The 25,940-nt window shown below is 48.4% G+C and overlaps 1 protein-coding gene across 2 annotated transcripts in view; it reads right to left on the reverse strand.

Annotated features, from left to right (window-relative positions):
• Positions 1 to 21,421, reverse strand: part of KCNH3 (potassium voltage-gated channel subfamily H member 3) — a 66,865-nt gene extending 45,444 nt beyond the window's left edge. For both annotated transcript variants that reach the window (XM_077328773.1, XM_077328772.1), the window contains exon 1: positions 20,618 to 21,421. In XM_077328773.1, the coding sequence (XP_077184888.1) occupies positions 20,618 to 20,693 (76 nt within the window). In that variant the 5' untranslated portion in view covers positions 20,694 to 21,421. The remainder of the gene's footprint in view (positions 1 to 20,617) is intronic.
• Positions 21,422 to 25,940: the final 4,519 nt, after the last annotated feature.

Genomic DNA, 25,940 nt, shown 5'->3' on the forward strand with positions numbered 1-25,940 from the left:
GAGGGAAACGTTGTCCTTTAGCACTGCAGTGTCATCACGAAGTCAAATGGGATTGGCTCCGTGATGTGTCATGACAGCATTATATTGCCTAAATGAGGCCTAATTCATTGAGATCCCCTCAGACAGAAATAACAACAAAACTGCTGAGTGAAGAAACAGGTAGTAAACAGCACACAAACTGAGCCCTCTTTTCTGTCCCCATTTTTTTCACAGGCAACAATCCAGTGTAGTCCTGATGTACTGAGGATTTTTTTAAATTACCTGTAACATAAATAAAGCCCGACTGGGATGATGGGAGGAGTTGGGACTCATCATGTACCTGATTGGTCCACTTGAAAGTCACTAACCCTGGAGCACCAATCAGGCAGGGGACACTCCGTCCCCGACTGCCTTCCCCTCTGCCTTACTGCCACACGAAGAGGCAGCAGTCAGGTAAAGTAGCCCCTGCCCCAAGCAGCACCACCAGAGCCTTGCCAGGAAGGAGGCTGGGAGCCCCCACCAGGGCTAGCTCCTGCCCGAACAGACCCGTCACAGCCTCACCAGGCCTTAGCGGAGCTACCAGGGGCGGGGGAGCCTAGAACCCTTTGTATTTTTTTTACAACAGGCTTTTCTGCTAGTTAGTACATATGTTTAAATTGTCTATGTGTTTACAGCTGGAGGAGAAATACCTTTTTTTGAAGACCTTTAATTGTCTGGCATCTTGAGAAATCTGGTCGAGATTGACCTGTTTTGACTAAATCACAGCCATGTGCAAATTGCATATTTGAAGTCAGACTAAGATTTCAACCCTCCAAAATCTCTTGCTATCCCAGGCTAAAATTTTGATTGTCCTGAAAGCGCAGAGGTTATTTGCACCATCCCTTCCCAGCCGTCTCTCTTGGCTCCATCCTGCATTGCACAAATCAAGAGAGCGGGAAGCGATCTTAAAGGAGGCAGCCCAGTGAACAAAGCAGGCCAGAAGGCATGATGGGAAACCAACAGGTGGTATCACACCTGGATCATGCAGACTGGCAATGTTCATGGCCTTAAACCCTGTGACAAGAGCCATCCGAATGATCCCAAAGGTATCAACCAATTAGCTTTTTATGCAAATATCTTTTGTTAGTGACTCCTCAATGTCAGGGCTTTTTTATATTTAAAAGGAAGAAAGCAGTAACTTTAAACCAGTGTGGATAAAGGTTATTATACTAGGCCCTGGGAAATCTGGGTTCAAATTCTCACCATGCCATGAAGCTCTCTGGGTGCCCTTGGGCCACTCACTCATTGTCAGCCTAGCCTACCTCGCAGGGTTGTGATGTGGATAAAAAGAAAGAATGGTCCTAGGGTCCTGGGAGGAAGGATGGGGGTAAAAAAGTACCAGAGAGAGAACTTGCCTTTCATATATGAAAGCTCATCATTAGAAGAAACGCTTACAATAAAATACATCAAAAAAGGTTTCAAAAACAACAGCGCTCCAAACTCTTAACTACAACAATTAAAATGTAACAATTAAAACTAAAACTGACTTTGCCAGTCGACTAACTAAAACTTTAACTGATTTCATCTACCCATTAACACTCTACTTGAGTGTAACCCAACTTGAACTCTTCAACCCTTTATTGTATGAAACACAACATCTTAAACGGTGCTCTGAAATTATCAGCATCTTTGGAAAGGCAATGTAACTCTTGCTTTAAATGTGCAAAAGACTGGCAGGGGGAAATCCTTTATGCTGCTCTTTGCTTAGAAATTCTAATACTGCAGCTATTTTGCACAAGTTCTGGGGCTCAGCAGCGCTGGAATTGAGCTGTCCAATGTGCTGAATACATTTGTTCTATTGAGCACGGCTGTACCTTGCCGGAAGCCGAGGGTTGACGCAGATAACGCAGTCTTTGCCAAGGCTTCTAGCTGCACTGTGCCAGGCATTCATTCTTTCATACAGATTCCAGTTCTTTGAAACAACATTTAAAAGAAAAATTTGGTGCCCTGTTAGCAGCGGTGAAGGTGACCTCGATTGCATTAACTGAGAGGTCTTTCAGTTTCTGATATCCGCAACAGTGCCCTGCCTAAAACGGGAGCTAATACATCTGTATATTTATCTTCACATATTCAGTACTACAGGCAAGTGAAGGAGGATACAAAACATGTCAAAGTATTTAGTGTTAACAGACACACTTCAGAGGGATGCCTGTCGTCTTCTTCAACAAACACTGAAGGATACAGAGTTTTATTGTGGCAAGAAATGTGACAGACTAGAGCGCACTTCATCTGCTATATGAACTGTGTCTTCAGATGGCAGATACATACCAAGCTGTAGGGGCTAAAAATGTCAACAGTGGGGTCGAGAGGCAAGGATTTGCAAAAAAGTATTATCTGGGACAATTCTTTGCAATAGAAGAAGCAGCAGCACACTGATCATTCCTAACAGGAATATTTTAGCAATATATGCAGTGAGTGAGAAATTTTTTGTCTCGATTCAGACCAGAAGCTGTTTCCTGATACTTTCCAATTCAGAAATTTCACAGTGGACTCTCCTTTCTGCACTCATTTGCTGAAGGATGGCAATTTTGTGATCAGCAGCAAACAAAACACAGTCAAAAAGAACTATGGTGTAAGCCCATCAGGGAGACAATGAGTAAGTTAATAAATGTGATTCATATAATTCTTTTGTCAGTAAAAATGAAAACTACAACATGCTTTTATGTAGATACCACATAATACCAAACACACTCCCTTAGTAGTTTCATTAGGGCCTTCCCAAGAGTAAAGGGTTATGAGCCTCTTGTGGCGCAGAGTAGCAAGGCAGCAGACGTGCAGCCTGAAAGCTCTGCCCATGAGGCTGGGAGTTCAATCCCAGCAGCCGGCTCAAGGTTGACTCAGCCTTCCATCCTTCCGAGGTCGGTAAAATGAGTACCCAGCTTGCTGCTGGGGGGTAAACAGTAATGACTGGGGTAGGCACTGGCAAACCACCCCATATTGAGTCTGCCATGAAAACGCTAGAGGACGTCACCCCAAGGGTCAGACATGACCCGGTGCTTGGAAAGGGGATACCTTTACCTTTTTTCAAGAGTAAAGGCTTAGTATAAGGTCTGTGGTGTAGTAATATTTTTCTACATATAGGTTGCCTTTTGACTAAATGGTTTTCAAAATGGCTAATGGTCACTAAAATTATAATATCCATAGCAATTAAAGACAACCATGTCAGTAGTTATAAAAAAACAAGCAGAACAGAGCTATCTAGCCCTGCTGCAGACATAAATTGGATGTTCAACTGGAATCTAAGTTCCAAACATAAATGATACAAGGCATAAATGATGAACACAGATGTACACTTTTATCCAACTGCTGCCCAAGGAATAAATAAACCAACCATTGCAAGTGTGCCCACTGGGCTTGTTATCAGCCAGCAAGCAGCTGAACGACTCTGATGTCAGTGGGTTTTGAAAGAACCTCACTGGCTGCCTTTGGCCAAGCTGCTGTGATGTCACAGAAAGGAACACTATCCAAAGGCCAGAGGGCAACCTAGAATGAGAACGAGCAATTTTTGTTAACACCTCTCTTTCAGACTTATGATGGACCTGTGGATTTGTTCACATGTAAACAGTGGCATAATACTTGCTTGAAAAGTCTCTGGAGAGGTGGCCTATAGTTTGGGCACTTCCCCCTGGCATCAAATGCACTCTCTCTCTCTCTCTCTCTCTCTCTCTCTCTCTCTCTCATTGCTGCTGCAAATGCAGAGGCATCTGTCATGCCAATTGAGGTTTTCCCCACACATTTCTTGACTCAGTCTCCTCCCCCCACCCCTCCAACACCAGGAGAGGGTTTTCCCATGCTTTTAAAAAGACAAACACCAGCAAGTGCTATATCACTATGACAATATACTGATACAACAGTTACTGTGTGTGTTTTAAAAAGCCTAAGGAGAAGAATCTTTCAGTACTGGTGTGAGGAATGGTCAGTGTGGTGGGTGGGGGCTGAAGGAAGAGAAATGGCACCAGGGTGGGCAGGACCATACAAGAAGCCATGTTGGATCAGGCGAATGGCCTGATTACTCTGATTACACGTGCTCATTACTCTGTGGGTGAAAAAGTACTTCCTTTTATCAGTTCTAAGCGTTGTTATTGTTGTTGTTATGTGCGAAGTCGTGTCCGACCCATCGCGACCCTATGGACAATGATCCTCCAGGCCTTCCTGTCCTCTACCATTCCCCGGAGTCCATTTAAGGTTGCACCGACTGCTTCAGTGACTCCATCCAGCCACCTCATTCTCTGTCGTCCCCTTCTTCTTTTGCCCTCGATCGCTCCCAGCATTAGGCTCTTCTCCAGGGAGTCCTTCCTTCTCATGAGGTGGCCAAAGTATTTGAGTTTCATCTTCAGGATCTGGCCTTCTAAAGAGCAGTCAGGGTTGATCTCCTCTAGGACTGACCGGTTTGTTCGCCTTGCAGTCCAAGGGACTCGCAAGAGTCTTCTCCAGCACCAGAGTTCAAAAGCCTCAATTCTTTGACGCTCGGCCTTCCTTATGGTCCAACTTTCGCAGCCATACATTGCAACTGGGAATACCATAGCCTTGACTAAACGCACTTTTGTTGACAGGGTGATGTCTCTGCTTTTTAGGATGCTGTCTAGATTTGCCATAGCTTTCCTCCCCAGGAGCAAGCGTCTTTTAATTTCTTTGCTGCAGTCCCCATCTGCAGTGATCTTGGAGCCCAGGAAAATAAAATCTGTCACTATCTCCATTTCTTCCCCATCTATTTGCCAGGAATTGAGAGGGCCGGATGCCATGATCTTTGTTTTCTTGATGTTGAGTTTCAAGCCAACTTTTGCACTCTCCTCCTTCACCCGCATCAACAGGCTCTTTAGTTCCTCTTCACTTTCTGCCATTAGAGTGGTGTCATCTGCATATCTGAGGTTGTTGATATTTCTTCCTGCAATCTTGATCCCAATTTGTGACTCCTCTAATCCCGTATTTCTCATGATGTGCTCTGCATACAAGTTAAATAGGCAAGGCGACAGTATACAGCCTTGCCGAACTCCTTTCTCAATTTTGAACCAGTCAGTGATTCCATGTTCAGTTCTCACTGTTGCTTCTTGACCTGCATATAAATTTCTCAAGAGACAAATAAGATGCTCTGGTATTCCCATCTCTTTAAGAACTTGCCACAATTTGTTGTGCTCCACACAATCAAAGGCTTTAGCATAGTCGATGAAGCAGAAGTAGACATTCTTCTGGTACTCCCTAGCTTTCTCCATGATCCAGCGTATGTTGGCAATTTGATCTCTAGTTCCTCTGCCTCTTCGAAATCCTGCCTGTACTTCTGGAAGTTCTAAGCCTACTGCTGATTAACTTCATTGAGTGCCCACATGGAAAAAAATGGGCACCTTCCCATCTACACAACACACAAACACACTTGGTCTGCACTCTCCCCCAAAAGAATGTCTCAAGCCATGTTTGGGGAAGATGGCAGCAAAGGAGAGGAAATCACAGAAAGGGAATAGGAAAGGAAGGATGTACTGGATGTAACTCTCATCTCCCTGAGCACCGGTGAGAAACCTAAACAGCTTTCAGATTTGTCTGCTTCTCTAAGCCGGCTAACAGATTGATCAGAAAGGAATTAGTCTGAATCTGTCCAAAACTCACTAGATGGCCTTGGGTGAGCCAGGCACTCATACCAAGTAGGAATACTGACCTGCTTTAGAGGGTGATTGTAAAAACTGCCACATGAAATAGTACAAGAAAAGCCCCATTGGAACGGAGTAATGGTCATCCTAGCATCCCTTTTCACATAGGGGCCAGAACTCCAGCAAAGAAATGGCCAAGCGTCTCCCTGTTAGCAATACATTCCAGAACACAGAGTGACTTGCTGTGAAACTGTGGCACTCTGCCCACGCAGTCATTACTTTTATCAGAGGCTGGACACACAGCAATACCGCTGTGACAGATCAGAAGAAGCAGGAAGATACTCCCAGATGTAGACAGGCTCCAGACCAGGTTGGCAGCCAAGTGCCCTGGGCAAAAGCTGCCACAGATATACATCCTTCCTTGGATGCTCCAAAAATACCCAATCTAGTTTGAGTGACAAACTGGAGCAAAACCTCTCTGGAAGTGATCATTTCCAAAACAAAATAAATTGCAAGCCATTTGGGAGAGCTTGCAGTTCTTCCAGAAATTCTCCTCGAACAATGATACATGGATCAATAACACGCAGCAGCAGTCTTTCACTACCAAGTTTTGAGCATCACCAATTATGGCCAACTTTTCCCTCTTTCTGATGCCAGTGATTTTTTTCTTCTTCTTTTGCTGCTCAAAGCAGAGGAGTTCTTGGCTAACAAGCAGACCAGGTGAGGAATCAATGGATTTCCCAGATCGCACTGCAAACCAAAGAGAGGAGTGCTCATTACCCCAAGTATTTTCCTGTCGCATTGCTCATTTCCACACACTGCCCTAAACCTCAGAGCCACTTCTCAATGGTGGCAGCCAAATCAGTAGGCGTAGGCACTGACACTCAGCTGCATCCAGAAGAAAACTTTCCGGTCCACAACTGACGCAAGCCGTCACCCTACAGTCCTGCGATCATAAATTGCAAAGAAACCAAAGAGTTGGGGTTTGCCACGCTATGATCCGCATCACTTGGATAGCCATAGAGACGTTCTTTGGCAAACAAAGCACGCCCTACAAAGCAGATACGTACTGAACAAATGGCTCCAAATTTCTCAAGAAGCTAAATTAAACCCTCAGAAGAAAAAGACTTGGCTTTTATACCCCACTTTTCACTAAAGGAGTCTCAAAGCAGCTTGCAATCACCTTCCCTTCATCTCCCCACAACAGACATCTTCATTGGAAAGGTGCTCCAACCCCTTAATCCAGCCTTTCTCAACTTTTTTTCCATCGAGAAACCCCTGAAACGTTCTTCAGGCTTCAGGAAACCCCAGAAGTGACGCATTCATGCAGAATATGGCTGGGAAGCACAGCTGTGTACACACCCACAGGGGCCCCTCCCTTCCAGGCTCATCATTGGTCCTGGGGTGGTTCAACAAGACCATAGATGGTCATATCACCCGAAAAATGTTTAAGAAATTTAAAAAATATATTAAAAATTAACTAGCTCCCATCCAGTTTGGTGTAGTGGTTAGGAGTGCGGACTTCTAATCTGGCATGCCAGGTTCGATTCTGTGCTCCCCCACATGCAACCAGCTGGGTGACCTTGGGCTCACCCCGGCACTGATAAAACTGTTCTGACCGGGCAGTGATATCAGGGCTCTCTCAGCCTCACCCACCCCACAGGGTGTCTGTTGTGGGGAGAGGAATGGGAAGGCGACTGTAAGCCGCTTTGAGCCTCCTTCGGGTAGAGAAAAGCGGCATATAAGAACCAACTCTTCTTCTTCTTCTTCTTCATTTGGGAAACCTTTCCAGGGCCATCAAGAAACCCCAGGGTTTCACAAAACCCTGGTTGAGAAAGCCTGCCTTAATAATGTTGGTTGCCCTCTTCTGCAATGTAATTTTCCAGCATCATGTCTACTTGGGCCCTTCAGAATGTGCATAAACATTATTATTATTATTATTATTTATTTGATTTGTATGACCGCTGCTCTCGGAAACCGGCTCGCGGCGGTTCACAATGTTTTAATACAAATACAATATATTAACCATTAAAATTCCCCATTAAAACCCCATTAAAACAATGACTAAGTCACAATGATGGCGATTAAAAAGCTATTCCCGTACAGGCCCACTGGATGAGCAGAAGGGAACGGAGGATAATTGGAGGACATTCATACCTATCCAGCAATGCAGACACATTTAAGGAAGCTAGTCCTCTGTGCCGGTGCATTTTAGATGTATTTCTAAGAGTGTACCTTTGGCATCCTATATTATTATGTTTCTTGTGGATCAATTGAGCTGGTTGGACCTGTCGATCTTGCAGTGTCATTCTCCTATGCTCATCTACAGTCATTTGCCATGGGTCTATTGGTGCCAGCAGTGGTACGAATGGTGCGCTTTGAAGCACAACAGTTCTTCATGGCAACCCAGTGCCATATTCTTAAAATGAACGCACTTTAAAAGTGAGTTAGATTCATGGAGAGGTCCAGCCATGTGGAGTAAGGAGAACCTCCATATACGGAGGCAGCAAACCTCTAGGATGCTGGAAAGCAGTATCAGATGAAGGTCTTCATTTGTTGGCCCTCCAAGGCAACTGTTTAACCACTGTGAGAGACTGCACATTGGAGATGGACCATTGATGAGATCCAGCAGAGCAGAAACACTCCTGAGAGGTATGAGTATGTAAAGTGCTACAAAGTCACTGCTAATTTATGACAGCTCCATAGCTGTCATAAGTTAGCAGTGACTTAAGGCAACTAATTACGCAGAAGCAGTTTGCCACTGCTTTCCTCTGCAGACTCTTCCTTGAAGGTCTCCTTCCGACCACCGACTCTGCTTAGCTTCCGAGATTAGAGGAAATCAGTCCCTTCCCTGACTCTTGAGTGGTGAACTGCACCTAATTCTAGAATATTGTAGTGGAAAGAAGTGGCAACTGTGACAGTCCCCTGGTGGCTACACTTCTATATGTGCATGTTAGGGAGGGCCTGTGGTTCCGTGGCAGAGAGTCTGTTTTACAGGCAGAAAGTCACAGGGTCTAGCCCAGGCATCCTCAGGCATCCTCAGAAAGCTCAGGTAGTAAATGGTGCAAATACCTCTGCTAGAGATCCTGGAAAGTCACTGCCAGGCAGAGTAGACAGACCAAGGGTCTACCTTGATATAAAGCACTGTTCACACATGAAAGCACAGTCCCCATTTATACTGTAAAGGTAATATACTGTAAAGGTAAAGGTAAAGGTAAAGGTAAAGGTAAAGGTAAAGGTAAAGGTAAAGGTAAAGGTATACCCTGTGCAAGCACCGAGTCATGTCTGACCCTTGGGGTGACGCCCTCTAGCGTTTTCATGGCAGACTCAATACGGGGTGGTTTGCCAGTGCCTTCCCCAGTCATTACCGTTTACCCCCCAGCAAGCTGGGTACTCATTTTACCGACCTTGGAAGGATGGAAGGCTGAGTCAACCTTGAGCCGGCTGCTGGGATCGAACTCCCAGCCTCATGGGCAGAGCTTCAGACTGCATGCCTGCTGCCTTACCACTCTGCGCCACAAGAGGCCCCTATTTATACTGTAGCACCAGTTTAATCCTAGAGGGCAACGTCCTAAGAATCAACATTGCAAAAGTCTGACTAATTTATCCAGTGACCAGGAAGAAAGCATAGAACTGATTCCAGCTCCCCTGGAAATGGAAACAGGTTTGAAACACCAGCTAATGGGGAGGGGGGGTCATCCCTCAGCATCTTGCAAATAACCCTTCCAGGATTGATTGGGGGAGGGGCACACCAAAGCCTGTCTTAGGTTCATGAATCTCGCCCATCTCTGATCTTCCTAAGATTTAAAAATATATCAACAGGTACGGGGTTGGCGAGAGCCCTTCTCCTTCAAGTTGACTCCTCTTTAGAAAGAAATACAGGAAAAGGCAAGGAAGACCTCTAAACGCAAGCCACCCTGTTCAGAGTGGGCAGAGAACGTCAGAGTTCAGATCAGCGTGTGCGTGACACCGTGCTGCAGTTCTAATTGCACCCAAAATAACAGGAAGGGGTGCAGGAGAGAGATGGCCCCGGATTGGCTCCGTTATTGCTCAAATTACACAGCAGCCCAACGGCAGCGATATTACTAAGTACTACACCGAGGGATCGTTTATTTTTAGATTGATGCAGGCGTCGTTCCCCCACCGCCCCCTCCCAAGCCTAGAGACATTCTGCAAACGTCTTCCCCTCAAGGCCTTGTCTGTGAAAATGCCCAAAGTGATTTAAATATTGTACATGTTACAGAGGTGTGTTCAGATACTTCGACGCAATAAGAGTCAGAATGTTATTTTTATTATTTTAGGAACTGCTCCTGCTTCAAATTATTTGTGGGGGGAGAGACAGAATGAGCGGGCTATTTTTAGAGCTTGGATATTTAACTCGGCAGAAGGATGCAAGTTCTGTTGCCGCCTCCTCCTTCTTCCCCCCCCCCCCGAAACGGGTTTGGTGTCTTTAACAGCAACCCTGCAGGGCACATATCCAACAGGTGCAACTTGGTTTTCTCCTGCTCTGCATCTTCATGTTTTGGGGAAATGTCACACCTGCAGATTCACATGGCTCTACGTCTGCTCTTCAGTAACAATCAGGAAAACAGAAGCTTGGAAGAAAGAGAAGCACAGTGGAACAAAGTCGGCAAGACAGAAGAATATAAGCTGCCGGCTGGATCAGAGAGCTGGTGTAGTCTGGGGGCTAGAGTGTCCAATGGGGCTCTGAGAGGCCCAGACTCGAACTCTCACCCTTCCATGGCAGCTAGCTGGGTGACCGTGGCCAGTCATACACTTTCATCCTAAACTAACTCACAGCATTGTTGGTGGGGGATGCAGGGGGGAATGGTGATGTCAAACAGCTGATTTGGGACCCCGCTGGGGAGAACTGTACAAAATACATTTGGGGGAAAAAACAGATGGTGGGGTAAGGTGGTACTTCTCATTCAGCCTCCTGTTCCAGCAACTGCCCCAAATATGCCTCCAGAGGGTTATATCCAGGGCATAAAGGCAAGAAGACTCACTTTTCTTAAACCTCCCATAAACTGGTTCTTACAGGTACATTGCCACTGAACATGAAAGCTCAGTTTAGTTTCATAGTTAATCATTGCTGATAATTCCATCAGTCTAAAACTATCAAGGACAGTGTCTAATCTGACTTCCTTGGAAATCCATAAGGAAACCCTGCTGGGTCAGACCACAAGTACGTTCTGGTCTAATATTCAATGGATTTAGCTCTGGGACATCTAGGAGATTATTCCCATTTGCCACAGGTGACCAAACAAGTGCTTATTACTGACCACTAGTTTACCTGAAATTCTAGACTATTTTTTATTTATTTATATGCCTTCTTCATTGACACCCTGTACCCTTCTTTCCCATAGGCTGCTTATGCTGTTTTCTGATTTCTCTGCACAACAACCCTGTGAGGTAGGCTGAGAGCTTGGGACAGGCCCCCAAGGTTACCCAGAAAGCTTCCACGGCAGAGTGAGCATTTGAACCTGTGAAACCATGTGCCTGGCTGAAGTGGTATATCAACATGGCTCAATTGGAGCAAGGAGCTGACTCTGGAAGAAACCCATTCCCCGTGCCAGAGGCCTGTGTGGGCATTTCCTAGCCTCTGTTGTTTGTCCTGTTCCCTCATTTCTTCTGTGTCTGCTATAAAAGGATGCCCAGGCAAGTGTTTTTGAGTCAGAGGCAAGCTTTCTTAGGGCCGGAGGCCACACAAAACTAACACTCCCCACCCCCAATTATATAATTATTTGACCAAGGCCAAACCCTATTCTGCATCACCACCATCTAGGGAAAATATCCTGTAGTCCCCATTATTTGTGGCTATGTTCGGTGCTGACGGCCTTAATATCTGCATGACCACCAGTTCCTGTATGAGCCTTTTAAGATGGATTTATTTATCAGGTGATGTAATTTACCTCCATGACATGAAAAGCTACAGCTGCCTATATTAAGCCTCTGTTAAAGAGACAGGACTTTCCTCCCACCACAGGCCTGTTGGCATCCCTTATGGTTAGGCTGCCAAATGGACACTGCAGGCGAGGAGAATAATGGGTGCAGCAGGGTCTTCTCTACAGTGGCACCCTTCCTAGAGATGCCCCTCATTTGCGAGAGTGAATGAACCCTGGCGATCCCAGAAGGCCATGGAAGGACTGGGATGAGGGGTGGGGTGCTACTCATTGAAGGGGAACATGAATTCTGAGCAGATCCTCTGGAGAGATTTGTGTTGCCAGGTTGCTTTTGCAAAGCAAAGAGAAAGGGTGGGAGTGGAGGGTGGGGGAAGGCACCAAATGGCATGCTGCAGCCCACAGGCAAACCTGCTCAGCAATCTGGTGTCAACGCCTGTAACCTTGTGCTCCTTCCTCCCTCCCTCCCTCTCTGTATGTGCAGGAAGGCTGCTGAAGACCATGTGCTCAGAGGCACCCTCTGCCCTACACTCTTCCTGCTGTTGCTTCTATTGGTTCAGGTGGATACTTACACCCCACTTTTCTCTTTTATTCTCATTTGTTGTATAATGGCAACTTTCAGGTCAGCAGCAGACAAAACACAGGCAATTGTGTGGCTTTCAGCACCGGGATGCTGCTTAATTCTATGCACCTAAAGATACCATTGTGAGCCTAGCAGTTAGAGCAGGCTTTCTCAACCAAGGTTTCGTGAAACCCTGGGGTTTCTTGACGGCCCTGGAAGGGTTTTCTGAATGGGTGGGAGTTAATTAATTTTGTGTATATTTTTCAATCTGTTACACATTTAGGAACATATACGATCAAGTCAACTGGCCTGCCCCTCCCAAAGTAGCCAGTGATGGGCCCGGAGGGGGTGGGAAGGGAAGGGGAGGGGCCCCAGGTGGGAATGTACACAGCTGCACTTCCCAACCACATTCTGCAGGATCACATCACCTCTAGGATTTCTCAAATCTTGAAAGATGTTTCTGGGGTTTCTCAAGTGTAGAGAAGGGCTGTGTTAGAATGTCAGATTAGGACCTGAGAGATACAATCTCTCTGCCACAGAAGCTTATTGGGTGACTTTATCACAGTTTTGCCTAACCTACCCGTCAGAGTTGTTATAAAACGGAGGAGATAAACCACTTTGGCTCCCCCTGGACAAAAAAGAGAGCTATAAACAAACAAACAAATTAATTAATTAATTCGTTAGTTACCTTGGGGAATAAATGCATAAATGTCCTTAGCTGAACCTAAGGTATTTTGTATACAAAACAGTCTCTCCTTCCCTCCATTTCTAACTCCTTCCCCATTTCTCCCCTGGTTTTCTCCCTCTTTCTAGAGCGCTCTCTGCATCTTCCTGTTTAGTTGGGGGGAGGGTACAGAAAGCAGCTACCAGGCAGTATGGACCAGAGCTATACACCTTCCAGAGAGGCATCAGGGACAGACACCTGAGTCCTCAGTAGAGTAGGAAGGAGAGTCGAGAGCATCCCAGGGGAAGGAAGTCTGCAGAGGCTGCCGCTGTGCCATGGAAACCCCCTCCAAGGGAATAAGAAACAGCAGCTTCTACAGAGCTAGAAGACTGAAATGAAGGTGGGGAAGAAGCTTCCTAGGGTGTGTGGATTTTAGACAGCATAGTTTCGTTTTCCGTTAACTTTTCCAAATACTTTATTGGGATCTTCTAGTGAAGCCAGAGCTTTTCTTCCCTAACATCAGAACAACCCTGCGCAAAGACCTGAAGACAGAAGCAGTTTATCCAAGAGGCACACGTAGAGCGTGCTACAGACCCTATGGTCCCAGGGGCCCTGCGGTGCTGTACGGTTAGGGGCTTTAAATGACTCAAATGATTGTTTTGCGGTAAGGAAGTTTTTTACGGTTAGGAAGTTTAAGTTCAGAATGATATCTGGAACAGCTTCGCTGTATAATACAAAAAGCTAAGGCCTAGGTGGGCAGAGAATGGGCGGGGCCAGTCCTATCTTTGGACCAATCGGAAGGCGTCCAAAGATTGCACTGGCCCTGCTGCCGGACTTTGGACCAATAAGGAGACAACACAGCCTCCCCCCGCCCCCCAGCCCCGCCCAGCCAGGGGCAATCTGGCAAGGAACAAACCTGTGTGATACGCCTCAAATCTGCAGAGAGTTGCTTAGCTGTTTCTTCCCTCCAGCAGTGAGGCCGGCCATTGCAGTATTGTAAGTGAGAAGGGGCTTTTCTGTCAGCCAGCTATTTGGCAGAAAGGGTAAGCTTCCCCACCCTCTCAGAAGGCAAGCACACCCATGCCCACGGACTCCTCTGCCTCAGTCAGGGGCTGTTAGAGGCTCCTTCACAGCAGGCCTGAAGGGGGGGGGGCACTCACCAGCCACCTGCCACTCCGTCAGTGGTCTGAGGCAAAGTGAGGGAAGTGGTTGAAAGTGATAGGCCTCTGCAGTAGATCTCAAGTGTTTCAATTCCACAACAACCTGCGAGGGAGGCCTTAAATGTTTCTTCTCCACAACAACCCTGTCCAAACTCCAAAGCAGCCCTTTCTGCCCAGGAAGCTGATCTTTATATTCTGCAGGTGAGCTGTAATTCCAGGAGCTCTCCAGGCCCCATGTGGAGGTTGGCTACCCTTGGGTTGGAAATATTCCTGGAGGTTTGGAGGTGGGACTTCAAGTCATACAATGCCTCAGTCCGGCCTTCAAAGTAGCCATTTTTGCCTGCAGAGCTGATCATTATAATTATAATCTGGCTAGCGGACTTCTGCATTAAAAAACATATATATACAATCTAGAGATGAGCAGCGATCTAGAGACAATGGTAAAGGTTTTGAGGTTGGGGTGGAGTGGTGCAGATGTGTCTCTCCTGGGCTATAGGCTTTGGCCAGCCCTTATCAGCAACTGTTTGTATTTTGGGGCACAGACAAACAGACAGACCAGCATCGGTCCCGCTAGTCTGGAAAATGCAGGAAGATCTAAATAAAGCCTGAAACTGTAAATAGTAAACAAGTAAATGGCTGGAGACACATGGGAACTGAAGTGACTTCAGAAGGACAGACATCACCAGCCAAGCAACCAAGGGGTGTCTGGGGCCACGTGCATTCCTTTTGAAGGGATGCATATGAGGGGAGAGAGCTTTCCCTTCAGCCTGCTTGGAGATGAGCTGTACTTCCAGGGAATTCTCAGATCCCACTTGGAGGCTGGCATCCCTAAACCTCAGTGGGATACAATACTACACAGTCACCCCTCCAAAGCAGCCATTTTTTACTGGGGACCTGATCTTTATAGTCTGGGGATGAGGCAGGAATTCTAGGAGATCTCTATGCCCCACCTGGAGGTTGGCTATTCCTGGTCTGAACATTTTATCAACTGTAAAAAAATGGAGACAGAAGGAACAGGGTGGACACCTGTGTACTGTGACTACCCCATGTGGCAGGGGGACATTTCGGTGTCTGTGGCCTAATTCATACAAGAAGGGAAATGACGTTGAACACAGAACTGGGAGGAATTGATTGCCATGTAATCACCCCCTAAGAAGAGTCTCCAGTCTGATTTTCCCTTCACATGTCTGAAGACATGGCTCTGGAAAGCTCATCTGTAACCACTATGCCAAAATTCCCAAAAGTCAGTCCTCTCCCACACTCAACGAACAATCCACACCACAGGTTTTTGACACCCATATCTCCACACCTATGCCCTCATTTGCCACCATGCCACCACAGCCTCCCACACAACACACACATTCAACCCCATGCCCTTACAGACTGGACCACTCCTCCCCTTCCTCTTCCCACTGCCAAGCTCTAGCGCCCATTGTATTCTTGGATACAACGGGCTTTGCCTCTAGTTAGTAAATGTTTTCCACTAAGTGAAGCTGTCAGTTTCTTCCGAAGTCCCAGCTGTCCCTCGGAAGGGGGTCCCCACAGTTCCTTGCACAGGACAAATAACAGTGCCAGTTACGCTCTGCCAAGTCTCCGCAAATCCTTAAGCCAGATCTGCCCGAAGATCTCCCATCTTTCCTCTTAATTTCAGTAGGGGCTGGGCAGAAGACCTTCCCAACAGATTCTGTCCTGCGGGTCAGATCGCCCTCCTCTTCTGCCCTTGATGGCATCCCAACCAGCTCCTGAAGTCAGAGCTTTACCAGGCGTCCTAGCTAGGCTGGGCCTGACTCTTGATTAACCAACCTGCTAATTATCTGCCTGTTTTGTTTGGATGTGGTGTGGGAGGCAGGTAAGACAATGGATCCCCTAGAGAGCAGGCAGCATGGCAGGAATCGCCTAAGGGGCTTTTGCAGCGTCGTGGCAGCTCCCTTGACAGAAAGAGAGGCTCTCTGGGACTGGAAGCACAATACAGTGTGGGTGGTTGAAAAGTGGGAGGAAAGGAAAAAACACAGAAGCCTTCTGGAGGTGTGTTGTGATTCTTTCGGGACAGTAAAATAATGCCTTCATTGGTACCGACACGAATTCACAACGTGGCATGACAACCTTCGGGTTACACAGAACTCTTTCTGCAAATGCAACGTTTTCAAGACCAGTTCTGGGCAGTCTTACAAAATGACATACTGCATGGTGAAGTTTGGTTGGTCCTAACAGAGGAATTGTTTTACCGTCACTGTGAATGTTGTTCTAACAGACTAAGGTGACTTCTGGTTTACTCTAGAATCCTTTTGCTTGGTCTAGTCCCTGCCACGTGAACTTTTCTCATCCTCAAAATCATTGCGAGGTAGATGGGCAGGATGGCCAACTCTCGTTTGGGACATACCTGGAGATTTTGGGAGGAAAGGTGCTTCAATGGGGCATAATGCCTCAGAGTCCACCTTCCAAAGCAGCCTGAGCCTTAGGGGAGGGCGGTATACAAATATGACAGACAGACAGACAGACAGACAGACAGACAGAGAATTTCCTCCAGGTGAACTGAACTCTGTCTCCTGGAGAGGAGTTGTGATCCCAGGAGATCTTTAGTCCCCACCTGGAGGTTGGCAACCCTTTGGGTCTGCCTCCATCTTTCTCAAAATGCTGAACTCTGTCAGCAGCTATACGGTTCTGCCAACAGTTTTGCAGATCACTTGATGGTTTAGTCTGGTTATCCCCTAACGTGATCTTGCATTCCCCTCCTTACCAGAGAGAGAGAGAGAGAGAGAGAGAGAGAGAGAGTTCAAACCTCCTCTAGGACAGTGTTTCCAGTGGGTTGAGACACCAAAGTGGGTAGCGGACCAGACCTCCCACCCAATGGCTGCCCCCCCCCCTTCCCATGGCTTTCTTGAATAGCTGGCCTGGGAAACAGTTTCTTCCCTGTCATAAGTTACTTGGTGTTTTTTTTACTGCATATACGTATTGATACTTGTGGTCACTGGAGGCAGTGAAAATCTTAGAGGGGATGAGTGGCAATAATGGCCAAGAAGAGCCAGGTCAACAGCTGGGACATAACTTCCCATCTGAAAAGCTGTACATGCTGGAATGCCACTCGCTTGGGGTTCATAGTGGGGGCAGCTGCAGCCTTTGTGCCATGTTTCTTGGTCGCTCAAAAACACCTGTGGTTAGCCACTGTAGAAGATGGAATTCTGAACTAGATGAGTGCCAGGGTCAAAGGTTGCCTAGGGCACCAAAAAACCTGGGCCAGCCCGGGGTGGGTTGCCAAATCAATTAAATTTGGACTTGGGGGTCACCATACCCAAAAGGTTGGTCATAGGTTGCCTAGGGCAGGGGTAGTCAACCTGTGGTCCTCCAGATGTCCATGGACTACAATTCCCATGAGCCCCTGCCAGCATTTGCTGGCAGGGGCTCATGGGAATTGTAGTCCATGGACATCTGGAGGACCACAGGTTGACTACCCCTGGCCTAGGGTACACACACAAAAACGAAAAAACATGGGACAGCCCTAGATGTGTCACCATATCAATTAAATTTGGACTTACAGGTCACCATGTCGAAAAGGTTGGGAACCACTGTTCTAAGAGATGAGGGGCACTGGAGCAAGGGTGTTACTATTAAAATTTAACCGACAAGTGGCCCACCTTGTTGCTGCCGCCCTTTCATGCCAGGTCCCACCAGCTGACAATTCACTGGATGACTCTTGCAGCTAGGCTCCGAGGTTCTTTCCCTTGAGTGCAAAACACCCTGGGAACTGCCTCCTGTATTGCTCGCTAATTATGATAAACTTACAGAAAACATTACCAGTCCTTCTACAATATGCAGGTTTCCCAGAAAGCCTGGACAGAATTATCCTGACTCTTGAATAGAGGCTTAATAGGGGGTTGTTCTTTACCAAGCAATGTTATTTTTACCTCCATGCCATGAAAAGCTTCAGTTTCTAATTTTCACTGGTTACTAAAGAGATCAGAGAGATTTCTCCTGGCGGTTGGCAACCTTAGTCAGGACAAGGAAGTGGAACTACCTCTCTGTGCATCACATCTGATCCCATCTTTTCTCTAAAGAGTTCAGGGAATACAGGAAGGGTTGTCAGCTTTCAAACCAGCAGCAAGTACCAAGCAGGGGATGTGATTTACCTCCGTGCCACAAAAATGCTTTAGCATCCCATTCCCACACAAGACCCCTTTCTTCAAGAGCCCAGACATTTGTTCCCTGACCAGCTGCCATCCTTATGTACATGGTTCTCCCTTCCCTGATGTCACCCAACAACAACCCTGTAGGGGAGGCAAGGCTGAGGGATACAGAGAGACTAGTTCCAAGTCACCCAGCATGTTTCATAGCTGATGGGGATCTAGTTGCTCCTCCCAGGAAAAAAAAGCTACTTTAAACACAATGAGGAGGAATACCATGACCTGTGATTTTGACGGGGGAGGGGGTTCACCAATCCAAGACCCCTCCCCCCCCACACCCCTTTCTTCTACCAACCCAAATGGAACTGAGGCTGGCAGCAATACCTTGACAAACCCCAAACAAATCAATAATGTGTTTGCTGCCTACTCTGACAGCTGGGTCCTTTTTGGAAGGGAAGGGGGGGGGGTGCACTTCACACCTTCCAAAATTCCTATGCAGCGACAGAAGGCACTTCCATGTGGGAAACAATATGTAATCTGGGTGCAGATGGCCACGTATAGTGCTCACGTATAGCTGACTGCCATAGAGACATCTTGGATAGCCTCGTGCATCAGGAGACCATGGCTAAACACAACTTCCTAGCACACACCTTTGCAGGAAGAGCGACACGTGTGCCATCACAGCACATTGCACACAAGTTGCATGCTGCTCCATGGACAAATTTTGCAACATGAAGTGTTGCATTTACACACAATCGTACCCACAAAAATTGCAGCTCCTGGATAAACTGGTGAATACAGCTTATCATTATAGGCTGATGCAAACTTGAGTGGCAGAAGCAAAACTAAACCAACTCAGCTTAGGGGTAGGGATTAGGGAATGTTTCCCTTCCCCGCACCCAAATTTTCACAAATCAGCCTTTTATCCCAGGCCCTTATAGCATATCTAGACACTTCTTCCTGTCGAAAAGATCTCAAGCCACCTACAGATAATCCAGGACAGGGGTAGAAGAAGAAGAAGAGTTGGTTCTTATATGCCGCTTTTCCGTACCCGAAGGAGGCTCAAAGCGGCTTACAGTCGCCTTCCCATTCCTCTCCCCACAACAGACACCCTGTGAGGTGGGTGAGGCTGAGAGAGCCCTGATATCACTGCTCGGTCAGAACAACTTTATCAGTGCCGTGGCGAGCCCAAGGTCACCCAGCTGGCTGCATGTGGGGGAGCGTACAATCGAACCTGGCATGCCAGATTAGAAATCCGCACTCCTAACTACTACACCAAACTGGCATTTGCTGGCAGTTGTAGTCCATGAATTGTAGTCCATGGGAATTGTAGTCCATGAATATCTGGAGGACCACAGGACACCTCAATGATACAGTTAACAATTTTAGGAACTCTGGCTTCTTTGGGAATACCCTGCCCTGCAAGTAGCCCTGTCCGTCCCCATAAACAATAGAAGGAGCACAATTTCAGCCTCTGAACATTAACAGACAACAAAATCCTTCAGCCTAAGCGTTGCAAAGGCTCAGTTCATTTCATTCCTTACAGAAAAAGCTCTACCCCTTATCTGAGGAGACTAGAGTCAAGTGAAATCTGATGTATGCATATTTACTCAGAAGAAAGCCCAGAGATATCCAGCAAGTCTTACATCCAGGGATTGCATGAAAAGCCACATTTAGATAGATTTCACACCCTGGTTTGCCAGCTGCTTCAGCTCAAAAGGGAAGCATAGCTTGCTTGGTTCTTGTCTTCACAAACCTGACATTGCCCCACAGGAACATCTGAGGAGCACACACAAAGTCTTTCAGGTCCACTTTACACAACCCAGGCAGCACACACTGAATGCATGTTTGTGCATTTGACACAGAGCTGCAAGTCCCTCTCTGAGGCGTGGACATGTGCAACACGCATACGCAAACCCTTTTTGTCACCGTCACATTTGAAATGTAAAGAACAGGATGTAAAATGATATATATGATATATGATGTGCTTCTTCAAAGTTGGGCCGCTTCAATTATGACCTAGACCCGAAACTTTCCCACTAGAAGGTTCTCCCCCTCCCGCTTTGGAGGAAGATTCTGGCATAGCTTTCAGAGTGACAGGGAAGCCACAATTTAGGCAGGTCCCACTTTTGTCCAACATGGGTCTCCAGTGAGGGAGAAAGCCACAGGCTGGGCATGTCCCTCTTCAGCTGACTCTAGCACAAGTGCTCTTTCAGGCCAACCCCTCCTGGTAAAATACCAGAAAGAACTTTCCTCTTTCCTTAGCATTTGGGTGGATGGGGAAAAGGCCAGGGGGGGAAGGCCACAGGTCCCAGCATGTGCCCAGGGCATGCTCAGGTGCCCTTCCCACATCGACCTGTAGGTGCCTTGGCCTGTTATTCCCTGTCCAGACTCAGGGACCCTCGCACCTCCCAAGCATCCCTGCAGCCAGCAGAGCTGGGTGGAGCTGAAGCCCCTTCCCGGAGGGTGACACCAGATCCCTGGGAAGAGGTGGGGGGGGAGGATGTCTTGGCCCCAGAGGCTGGTTGGAGGGGGCTCCCAGTCAGCCAGACAGACAGACAGACCCCCCCATCTGTCCCCCCAGGTGCCCGCGGGAGGCCTGGGCGTCCGACTCACGCGTGCCATCGAAGCGGGTTGCTATGGTATCCAGGAAGGTGTTTTGGGGAGCCAGGAGGCCCCTCATCACCGGCATTTTAGGACGTGCTCCAGGACTTCGCCATCGTCCGAGGGGCGCAGAAACGGAGTCCCAGAAGTCCCGGAGAGGGGAGAGGCGCCCTCAGCCCTGCGCCCCGAGTCGGAGGAGCCGCGGGAGGGGTGGGTCTCCTCAAGGGCCAAGGCAGGACGACTGTCGGGGGACGACGACGAGGAGGAGGAGGAGGAGGGCAGCGTGCCACGTCTGCCCTGCTGCTGCTGCTGCTGCCGCCCAGACGGCAGGCCGGCGGAGGCCAGGCGGCGCAAGGCGGGCGCGACCCGGTCAGCACGAGGCTCCGCTCCCGAGGCGGGCGGCCGTCTGTTCCTCGGGCGCCAAGTCCGACGTGAGCGGCTGCGCCCTGGACGCGGCGGGACGGGAGCGGAGGGAAGCGAGCCCCGCGCAGAAGCCGCCCGCTGCCGCCCCGGCTTCAGAGCCGGCCGCCATCCGACGAGCCGGGGGGGCTCCCGCCTGGCCCCCGCCCGGCCTCCTCCTCGCCCGCCCGTCGGCAACCGGCCGCCCCCCGCCGCAGCGCCACCGTCGCGCCCGCCAAGCGCGCCTCGCTCCGGCTCCGACGGCCAGTCCCGCCAGCAGCCGCCAGCCGTCGCGATCGCCAGCCAGCCCGCGGCGCCCGGGGCATAGTGCCCGGGCGGTCGGCGGCGCCTTCGCCCTCGCCTCCAGCAGCGGCCGCCCGGGAGCCCAGCCGGCGCCTCTGGCCGCCCCGCCGAGCGCCGCTCCGCAGCGCCAACTTGGAAGTTGCCATAGTGACTCCCGGCGACACACCCGGCGGCCGCGCTCCCTTAAAGGAGCCGCCGGCTGCCTCAGGCGCCCGGGCCACGGGCCCCGCCCTCCGCCAGCGCTGGGGAAGCAGCCCGAGGGGGATCCGCGGCCCAGACCCCCGAAAGGGCGCCCGGCGACCACGCTCTAGGGCAGTCAGGCCCAGCAGTCCCCGGCGGGAAGCCGCTGGGAAGAAAGTCGGGGGAGAGTTTGAAGGCGGCCGGGGAAGGCCCCAAAGACCGGGCCCTCCGTCTCCAGTGACCACACTGAGGCGAAAGTGCTTTGGACAGAAGGCAAGAGTCGCAGGGCGGCCCATGAAGCTGCTCCAACTGGGCCAGAAGGCAGCCTCTGAGGTCCTCTGGAGCAGGGGTAGTCAACCTGTGGCCCTCCAGATGTCCATGGACTACAATTCCCATGCGCCCCTGCCAGGAAACGCTTTGGAGGACCCGGTGGAGGGTGCATGTGTCACAGGTGCAAGGTCTTGGCTTTTCCTTTTAAAGCCCTCGGAGACACCTTTATCTCTGGGATTGCCTCCTCCTCTATGCCCCCCAAAGCGTGTTAAGATTGACCAGAGGCACAGAGGCAGTTGTCCATGGACTACGATTACCATGCTGGCAGGGGCTCATGGTCATTGTAGTCCATGGACATCAGGAGAGCCACAGTTTGACCACCCCTGATTCAAAGGTTCTGGGTAGGGATGTTCCTTCTGAACAAGCACAGCTGGCCTGTGTTCTTCTGCAGCCCAGAAACATCTGCCCAGCTGCTCTTCAACCCAACAGCCCATGCAAGAGACCCCAGGAATTTCCAAGGCTTCCTCCTCTACCCAGCAAGGACGGTTCTGGAGTTCTGGACTGCCTGAGGGAGGGGGAACTTGTGACAGGACAATCCCCTGTGATTTTGCACTGTTAGGGAGGTTGATTTCACTCTGCGTGAAAACCCCTTGTCTCAGCGGAGGCACTGGTTATATCCTTATACCTCCTCCGTTTGCTGGGGGAGCAAACCTTTTCGAAGGCGACACCTGTATTTAAATGAGCCTGAATAAAGCACTTTGGCAGAAGCATTTGGGAGCTGCAGTGCCAACCAAGGCCAAAGTGGGCATGCCAGGAAAGATCTTTGTCTCATTGTGCCCCTGTTGATACAGTGCAGACGAGAAGGCCCTCGATCCCGATGCTTGCCACCCTGCTACAAACAAGCACACCGCCTGTGCAGAGCAGGTGCGCTTTTATATGCTTTCTGTTGTCATGGGGGCTTGCCAACTAAGCATTTCCTAAGGAGTGTAATTGCCTATTTTATTTTTTAAAGATTGGGGCTTGGCACTCCAAACAGACGTATATAGGGATACTTATTTACAGGGATACTTATTTACCTCGCTGTTCTCCCAAGTCCTTAGAGCACTTTGCATACGTGAACAGCCATTCTTGCCAGTAGTTGCAGAGGTCAGATCAGTCTTGTTTGCAAACGTCGGAGATATAGACAGGAGCCCTAGGATAGTCGACTAACAGGGTTTTATTTCAGAGTCCGCTGGGGATGCAGCATCCCGCTCCCTTACCAAAAGGTTGTGAGTTTTGCAAGAGGGGAAGCTTGAATGGGGAGACTCTTAATTTGCTTAATGAATATAACGTGTAGCTCTCCAAATGCCATGCACTTGGCAGGACTTGAACATTTTTGAGGATACAAGGTTTATGTCAGTGGCATTGAAACCAAGACGAGGAATGCACAAATGATGCAGATCCCCAGAACTATACATGATCTGACCACCATCTTAGGGTCGGTAGCCAGGAAACCAAAACGAGCAAGCAGAACACCCTTCCCTCCTCTCCCCTTCTGACCAGGGGAAATTGTTGTTGTCATCCATTCAGTCATGTCCAAATCTTGGCGATCCCAAGGCACAGGTGTTGCCACAATTCCCAATCCTGTACCGCCTCCCTCAGCCGTACAGTGTTCTGGCCAGTGTCCAACCCGATCGTGTCCAACCACTGCGACCTTTGTCAGCCTGGTTTCCTTTTTCCACTGACCAATCCTGGCACGATTGCTTTCTCCATTGAGTTGGATTGCATGATATGGCCCAAGTAAGTGAGCCGGATTTTGCCTCCCAAAGATATATTAGGCTTCATGCGCTGTAGTATTTCCTTGCTTGTGACTTTTGCTGTTCATGGAACCCACAGAAGCCTTCCCCAACACCAGAGTTCAAATGAATCGATTCTTCTCTTGTCTGATTTTTTCATCGTCCAACTTTCACTATAAGTGTCTATTGGAAATATGATAGAAGAAGAAGGAGAAGGAGAAGGAGGAGAAGGAGAAGGAGAAGGAGGAGAAGAGTTGGTTCTTATATGCCACTTTTCTCTACCCGTAGGAGGCTCAAAGCGGCTTACAGTCGCCTTCCCTTCCCTCTCCCCACAACAGACACCCTGTGGGGTGGGTGAGGCTGAGAGAGCCCTGATATTACTTCCTTCCGTTTCCTCTCCTCACAACAGACACCCTATCACTGCTTGGTCAGAACAGTTTTATCAGTGCCGTGGTGGGCCCAAGGTCACCCAGCTGGTTGCATGTGGGGGAGTGCGGAATCGAACCTGGCATGCCAGATTAGAAGTCCGCACTCCTAACCACTACACCAAACTAGCTCTGTTTTACTTGCAAGCAGCCTGTCTTGCAGGATTGCAAGGTACAGTTCAGGCCATGTTAAAGAATTTTCAACCACAGTGAGGGCTAGAAACTTGATTTTCTTTGCTTTTAAGTGAAAAACGAACTGCTCAGGTTTTGTTGCCATTGTTGATTGTGCAATAAGTATAGGCCAAATCACGAAACGTGAACTAGCTCTAGCGATGCAAACAACCTCATTGTCAAAACATTGCAGCATTGATATTCTCTTCATCTCTGGCTACAGCTGTGTCACTCCACTGCCTCACCTGCTTCTGCTCCTGCATGACAAAGAGAGGGACCCAGCCTTCATGGTGGTATCTGAGCAACAGGTCCCACAAGAGAAGCACAATCCGCTCCCTCCAGAATGGTTCAGGACGGAAGCCAAGAGTTCTTTCTCAGAAAATCTACTTAACAGCTCTCAAACCTGGCGAGGGATTAGAAATGAATGATCTGGGTGGGAGAGAAGCAAATTGTCCTAGCTCAGTTTACTTATGACAATTTGAATTTATAATTTGTTTTCCATACTACCCAATACCGGTACTGCTAGATATTGAATTTGTTCTTTTTAAAAAAGCATTGAAACTCATTCTTGGTGCTTTTAACATTAATCTTTGAAAAGTTAGGATTTAGCACAGCCTTTTAAAACAGGGGTAGTCGACAATTCCCATGAGCCCCTGCCAGCGTTCATGAACATCTGGAGGACCACAGGTTGACTACCCCTGTTTTAAAAAGTATTCTTCAAAGGTGAACTGTGCAGAGGTTTATTATTTGAGATGTGAGTGAAATGGCATTTTGGCTTCACAAGGGAAGCTTCCCAAGAAGTGAGGGTGCACAACAGTTTTTACTCCAGAATTAATAATCTGGTAAAGACATGACATAGGAGCACATGGATTTCTGTCCTTAAGAAGCTCACTTAGTTGCATGGACTGGAAATTTTGCTCCCTTTGCACCATTCCTCTTAATCTGAACATTTGCTATATGTACACCAGTGGGCTTATGGAGAGAGCCCAGGGCATGGATCAGTGTGAGCCGTATCACAGTTTTCCAGTAAAGGGGACAGTGAGCAAACCCATCCAAAGTTGTCTGAAACACCTGAGAAACATCTGTGACTTGAGCATCTGACGTAGCCGCAGCTGGGCTGGGTCACACTCGGAAGTTGAAGGACTTACTCCTTCAAAGGGGTGCTTCCCCACCCAAAACAGGGAGGGAACCACAGTCCCAGCATGGAGACCCACCCAGTTTACCCATACAGCCCACAGTGTGCCAGTGCAAAAGTGCTACATGTGTATTTTCCATTCTCTTGAGGTTGATGGATCAAAGTTTGAAAGATCTAAGGCAGGGGTAGTCAATCTGTGGTCCTCCAGATGTTCATGGACTACAAATTCCCATGAGTCCCTGCCAGCAAACACTGGCAGGGGCTCATGGGGATTGTAGTTCATGGACATCTGGAGGACCACAGGTTGACTACCCCTGATCTAAGGGACAACTGCCCCAACACACACACACACACACACTTTTTTAGGACAAGGCAGCTTCAGGTCTGTGGCATCTGTATCCCTGTAAGTAAAGCCCATGGTTTCTACCCATTTTCTAGAATCGAAAAAGCATGGTGAAAAGGTTTGTGCCTGGAATTTTAAACAGGTTGCTTTTGCTGTGGGTTGATTGCCATTTAATTATTGTTTTATTCTTCCATTCTGTCACTATTTTTCTTATATGAAAAAGCAAAGTAGAATTTTTCTAAAATAGAACATAAAAATTGGTGAGAGGGCTAATAAAGTACCCCTAATATGCTTCTCTCCCTCTCCCTCTGCCCCCCAGAGGGTGAAGAATAGC

The sequence above is a fragment of the Paroedura picta genome, chromosome 3 (genome assembly GCF_049243985.1).
Source record: "Paroedura picta isolate Pp20150507F chromosome 3, Ppicta_v3.0, whole genome shotgun sequence".
NCBI classification, from domain to species: domain Eukaryota; kingdom Metazoa; phylum Chordata; class Lepidosauria; order Squamata; family Gekkonidae; genus Paroedura; species Paroedura picta.